General features: G+C 43.3%; 1 protein-coding gene across 1 annotated transcript in view; it reads left to right on the top strand.

Annotated features, from left to right (window-relative positions):
- Reck (reversion inducing cysteine rich protein with kazal motifs) overlaps positions 1–4,544 on the top strand; it is a 96,866-nt gene extending 92,322 nt beyond the window's left edge. The window contains exons 17-19 of the mRNA XM_023716077.1: positions 480–553; positions 1,611–1,766; positions 2,915–4,544. Coding sequence (XP_023571845.1) covers positions 480–553; positions 1,611–1,766; positions 2,915–3,136 — 452 coding nt within the window. The 3' untranslated portion in view covers positions 3,137–4,544. The remainder of the gene's footprint in view (positions 1–479; positions 554–1,610; positions 1,767–2,914) is intronic.
- Positions 4,545–6,783: the final 2,239 nt, after the last annotated feature.

The following is a 6,783-nucleotide window of genomic DNA, read 5'->3' as shown; positions in this document are numbered from 1 at the left end:
AACTGTCCTACCAATTTGGTTTGAAACTGTCTCATTGCTATTTGTTTCTCAATAAAATTATGGAAAAAAATTTAAAAAAGAAAAACAGGGCCTGGGAGATTGCTCAATGGAATAAGTGCTTCCCTGGCAAGCACACAGGTGTGAGTTCAATCCCTGGTTCCACCAAAAAAAAAAAAAGGAAAACAAAAACCCAGTAAAAGCATGTGCCAGGACCCCACAGTGAGTTGGGAGGCCAGCGAGATCAGGTCCAGTACGCCTGAGGGCCACTACCTCTGTTCACTGTTACTCTACAGCAGCTTCACCCCATGCCGTGCTGGAGCGCGCTGACAGGGATGAGGGAAGGACTTCACAAATGCACTGATTATAAGATCCTAGGTACAGACATCAGGAGAACAGCTGAGGGCAGAAGGAAGTGATGATCACTAGCCATTTTGAATTCCTTATTTAATTCTGAACACACTCAAATGTTTTTGTTACAGGTGCTTGTTGCCCACTGTGTGCTGGGATGTTAAGAGTTTTATTTGACAGAGAAAAACTGGACATTATTGCTAAGGTAAATTGCCTGATGTTCCTAACCACTGAAATCTTATTGCTAAACCTCTTAGGAATCCTGAAAAGCAGATTGTCCACATTTATAGATGAAGAAATTAATTCTCAGAAAAGCAATTTGCTAGCCATGTATGATGGCACATACCTGTAGTCCAAGCTGCTTGGGATGCTCTTTTGTTTACTTTTCTCTGATTGCTAAGACAAAATACCTGACACCCAGAATTAAGGAAGGAAAGGTTTATTTAGCTTACAATTTGTGGAGGTTTCAGTTCGTACTCAGCTGGCTCCCAGGGAGAATGGCACATGGCAGAGGGCAGCAGTTCATGGCAGCAGAAAACAGAAAAAAAGAAAAAAACAAAAAAACAAAAAAAAAAAAACAAGAACAGTGAGGGAGGAGCAGTAAAGAGAAGCCTCTCTCCCTCCCTTATATTAAATTCAGGCTACCTGCCCCAGGGGGTAGGTGGTGCACTCGCACCCATAATCCCAGCATTGAATCATGAGTCAATCAAAAATTCTAGAAGCCTGCCCCATGACTGCACAAGTTTTGGGGGACATCTAGATACAAACCATAACAGAGACTGAGGCAGGAGGGTCACAAGTGGAAGGCCAGCCTGGGCAATTTAGCAAGATTTTATCTCAAAATAAAATCTAAAGTATAATGTTCCTTGGAGGGAGGACTGCTTGCCCTGTAGCTCCTTATCTGTAGAACTAGGTTTCACACACATGTAGCTGGTTGACTCCCAACTTCTGCTTCCTGTTGTACCTTGGCTGTGAGTCAGTCAGCTTGAGCCTGGTGGCAGAGAGTAGCAGATGCCCAGATGTTTATAAGGATCCCTGCCCTCACACTGGCCCAGTTTGTATCACAGTCCCAGTTATAAAAGCTCTTCTGGTGAATGTTATTTTGACTGCAAACCCCATAGACTGGCAGAACTGCCTAGTATAGAACCTGCAGACTTAGGACTTGGCCCAGCAGAGCCTTGTTAGGGCAGGTACAGCAAGGTAACAAAGGCTGTTAAAGGGAATTCTCCTTTTCAGGTAACAGAAATCTTCTCTTCCTCTAGGTAACAAACAAAAAGCCAATAACAGTTCTGGACATACTTGAGAAAATCCGCATGCATGTGTCTGTCCCACAGTGTGATGTATTTGGATACTTCAGCATTGAGTCTGAAATTGTGATCTTGATCATTCCTGTTGACCACTACCCAAAAGCTTTGCAGGTAGGACTCAGCATACACTGTGAAGCCATCAAGTTTGGTGGACTTGAGAGAGAGGCGCAAACCTGGACTGGGGAAGAGTTGTGGGTGCTGGGTGAGAAGTGGGAGAACTTGGGAAGACTCGAAAGGTGTGAGAGGAAAGCAAAGCAGTCTCTGAAGGAGACTGAGCATTTTCCAGCCAGCCAAGGCTGAGGCACATTTAATGTTGCAGTGCAAAAGAATAGGAGAGGGGGAGAGGAAGTTCCAGTGATGGTATACAGAGGTGAAAGGGACCTAAGAAGTGATTAGATCCAATCCACCCATTGTGCAGACAAGGCAGCCAAGTCCTAAAGAAGAAGAGACTGGAACAGGTCATGCAAAGCCAGTTACAAAACCAGAGTGGACTCTGCTCTCCTTTGGGCCATGCACCCACTGTGGAGCAAGGTCCTTTGGTTTGGTCTTGCGGGCTCTGACTTCTTCTCACAGTGTAGCAGCATGTAGAACCTCATTCTAGTAGGCCGAAGTTTTACTAAAGTAGTGAGAGCTCAAGTGAAGGGGATGAGAGAATGTAGGCAGTTTGTGGTTCACACTCATGTTTACAGAGACATTGAAAGTACATTCCCTAGGGCTATAATTAAGTATGGAAAGATGATGTCTAAATGTGGGTTAGCAGCTGCGCATGGTGACACATGCCTGAAATCCCATCTACCTGGGAGGCTAAGGCAAGAATCTGTCAGGTGTGAGACCACATAGACCCTAATCCTCACCAAAAAAAGACTTTTTTTGTCTTACGATATAGTCCAGTGATAGAACATGTCACACCTAGCATGAGTAAGGCCCTGGGTTTGATCTCTCGCACCACACATAAAAACCAAATAAATTAAATGTAAATAAACACTGGACAGTATTGTAAAAAAAAAAAAAAAATGAAAGCAGTTGACTGATTATCACAGGGGCATTGTGGATCATTTCTTTTCTGATTTCATTTCCATTAATGTTATTATATGAATGTAATAAATTAAGACTATAATAAAATGTTACTCTGCATAAGAAGAGAAAGCAGACTTTCTCCGGGGCTATACTTCTTTGGGAATATAGGTAGAATTTGCCTGACTTGACTTGTTTATAGATTCATGGCTTTGTATTAAAAGGATCTTATGTTTTCCTCCCAGATTGAGGCCTGCAATAAGGAAGCAGAGAAGATTGAATCCCTTATCAACTCAGACAGCCCCACCCTGGCATCCCATGTCCCTCTCTCTGCCCTCATCATTTCCCAAGTGCAAGTGTCCAGCAGCCTGCCATCCACAGGCACTGGGCTCAGGCCTCCCTGCTGGCCTCTGCTCCTCCCCCTCCTCCTCAGCCTGGACTTCGCCTCGCTCTTGCTCCAGATGTAGCCCTGATGCCCACACAGGGTGCAAAGTGTTCCCCAACCCAACTCTTCTACCTTGTGAGCGACATTCAAGACTGCTGGTTGGTAGTCGAATTGTGGCCAAGCAAAAGCACATGTCACCTCTTTTCACCGCACAGTATTTTTTTTTTTTTGATTGCCAATATTGGTAATAACATTTTTGTCTCATTTTACAAATACCAATGTTCTCACAAGTGCTAAGGAAAGAAAGTGCCTCTTTGTAGTGATCTCTGCCTCATGATTTTTGTTTTGCTCAGTGGCTAGGCCCCCCGCTCTAAAGCAAAGTTACTATCACTAATAAATGATCACTATGTAGAAGGAACACGCACTCTACTATTGGGTTCATATCACAAAAACTTCACTTCAGAGTCCCTTAAGTATTAAGCTTATCTTTATGTTTATATACAGATACCTCTGTATCCAGAGGCAGGTGACTGGTGAACAGCCACTGCTATTAGATAGCATGAAGTAAAAGTAAAGCTTCTGTGAAATTACTATGTAAATCATCAGGCAGATTTAAGTTAATCGACAGAAATGTAATTCAGGACCCCAGCTACTGTGTTAAGCAAGAGGAAGCTGACACTCGTTTCATGTGTTGTAAGTGACAAGTCTCAGCAGTCACTGATTTGTGCCTATGTTTTCTATAAAAGGGAAAGATTACGTTGCATCAAAGCATTTTTCATCATGCAATTTTATATTAAAAGCAGATATATATTGTTTGGTATTCATGTAGTTACATTTAGAGTTTTAAAACATCTTTAAACCAATTGCTGCTACTTTATATAATTGCCAAAAAGTTAAATAATTAGTAGTTCCTGTAAATAATACATGATTTTTCTATTTTATTATGAAGGTGAATAGCCATATTTGTAAAATGACAATCATGTGTTAACCCATTACTTTCCGTTCACGAAGACACATTTGCTTTTTGTGATGTGCACAATGTAGATAAATGTTCTGTCTTTCTATTTTGATATAGAAGTATAAAGAATTGTGGTTTATATATTTAAAAATATCAAGCTGAGTATTTTAATGTCTGCATGTTGTCTGAGAAATTGGATACTTTGAATGTTTCAGTTTGAAATAAGCTATTCAGTGTAATACTTCTTGTTTGTATGCACCTAAACTTAGTTTTTATATGAAGTGCTTTTTCAGTATTATATGTACCCTCTGAAATATATAGGAATATGCTTTTATACCAAAATGTTTTGAAAAGTGGGCACTTAAGGCTTTCAGAGTATTTCAGTATTTCTGATGTCTGTTGCAATTCCTTGTGTATAAATGTCTTCAATGCAATATACTAGAAAACTTTCCTATTTTAATAGAAATAATTTGTATATGATCAAGTGTATTTCCAAGCAATGTGAACATTTAAAATGAAATAATTGATCACCCTTGGTTTGAGCTGTGTCCTTTGATCTCTGATAAATCTCTGAAGTGGGCCAGGGAGATGGCTCAGTAGAATAAGCGCTTCCCTGGCAAGCGCAAGGGCCCGAGTTCAATCCCTGGTTCCACCAAAAAAAAAAAAAAAAAATCTCTGAAGTGGTGGAGCCAAGGGCCCTGGGGAGCAGGAGAGCCAGGTGAGAGCAGACTCGGGCATGGCCAGAGGGCAGGCAGTGGCACAAAGTCAGGTGCACAGGCCCCAGCTTCCGTCAGGCATTCGGAACAGAAAGAGTGCCAAGTTGTGCCTCTGAGGCCCAAGAACAGGCTAGGTCAGCAGTGTCAAACCTCTAGCATGCCTGCCACAGCTGGCTGTTTGTATCACTGAAAGCTCTAAAAGGTTTTGCTGTCACTGGACTAGTTAGGTCTACTTCCTATTCATCTAGTGTCCAGCTCCAGGGCACATGCAGGCAGAGTGGACACAGAAGTGTGAGGATGAAGGGCCTATCATAGAAGAGGTTTTATCAGTCAGAAATTAGGCTTCTAGGGACCGGGGAGCTGGCTCAGTGGAATAAGCACTTGCCTGGGAAGCGCAGTGGCCTGAGTTCAATCCCCGGTTCTGCAAAAAAAAGAAAAGAAAAAAAAAGAAATTAGGCTTCTGTACTGTTCCCTCCCTGCAATACAACATGGGTCAGCTGCAGTTCCTCCCCTTATCCTTCACTCCAGGATCCATTCCAGTGTCCTCACAGAAAAGACAGAGAAGCACAGACTGCCTCCGAAGGCTCCACTCAGTTGTTTAAAGCGCCTGCTTGGGCGAACTCAGTCAGGTGCAGGGGACCGCAGTTCCATCTCCAGCTCCACATGCCACACCAGACCTGCCCTTAAGGCAGCCTGAGCCATCCAAAAAAAAAAAAATCTTTCTCAAGAAGTGATGATAGGGGCCGGGGAGATGGCTCAGTGGAATAAGCACTTCCCCGGCAAGTGCAAGGGCCTGAGTTCAATCCCCAGTTCTGCAAAAAAAAAAAAAAAAAAAAGTGATGAGGAATCTTGTACAACAAATAACCACTAGGAAGGCAGTATGCAATGTGTTAATTATTGGAACTGTCCTACCAATTTGATTTGAAACTGTCTCATTGCTATTTGTTTCTCAATAAAATTAGGAAAAAAAAAAAAGAAGTGATGATGTCACTTCACTTACTGGCCAAACCCAGTCACAAGACTGCTCCAAAGTTCAAAGGCTGGGGATATAAACTCTTCTGTGGTGCTGTGCATTATGAACAGGGAAAATGGCAGTTTGAATAACACAGTCTACCCCAGAGGGGCTTCTTTATCAGACTCTAGCCAGGACTGACTTGATCTTTTATAGCAAAGCAGGAGACAGGGTATGCCAAGGGAGAGAGAGATCTAACGGTTGGTCCTGGTCTGGGCACACAATCAGGAAAGTTGCAAAGATGGTAACAGGAGAAAGTAGCTCAGACCAGTTCAGGGAGATACTGCTCCTACAGTGCCGGCTGCCTCCGGGAACGCCCAGGCCCCCTCACAGACCATCTAAAGGCTACCCCAGGACCCAGGCGGGTGGTTGCTCTCTAGCAGGGAACTCCTGGAAATCCAGGAGAGAGCAGCTTTTGAAGAAGCAGACAGTTTAGAAGAAGTTATTGCATGAAAGTGAGAGTTCAGTCTTCTACAGACATAATTAATTAAACCAAGATACTCAAAAAATACTTGAAACCAGCTGTGGTGGTCTACACGTGTAATCTCGGCACAACGGGAGGATGAGGCAGGAGAATCACAAATTCAAGCCCAGCCTGGGCAATTTAATGAGTTAGTGAGACCCTTCTCAAAACCAAAGAAGGCCTGCGAATATAGCTCAGTATGAAATGGCTCCCTGTCCAATGTACACAGACTAACTGAAAATGGACTCCCAGAGGTTCACGGTGTTGGCCGGGGTTCACAACCACTCCTGCGGCAGAGGCAGAAATCAGGAAGTTCCAGGTGACGTTACACTTGGTGCACACCTATAATCCCAGCACTTGGGAGGCTGAGGCAAGAGGATCACCATGAATTGGAGGCCAGGCTGCACTACGTAGCAAGACCCTAGCTAAGTAGATAAATAAATAGCAGATGTAATGGGTTTCCGATGAGAATGAATTCTGTTCCTAGAAGATACCTGCTAGATGCGTCCTCTAGGCATATCACTGTCCCTACCAGGCCATTGTTCCCTGACCCACCGGTGACCTTCATCAGTCTCCTGAT

This window comes from Octodon degus, unplaced genomic scaffold, assembly GCF_000260255.1.
Source record: "Octodon degus isolate 3935 unplaced genomic scaffold, OctDeg1.0 scaffold00045, whole genome shotgun sequence".
Taxonomy (NCBI): Eukaryota; Metazoa; Chordata; class Mammalia; order Rodentia; family Octodontidae; genus Octodon; species Octodon degus.
Note: the sequence above shows the minus strand (reverse complement) of the source record. Positions and strands in the feature narration are given on the sequence as shown.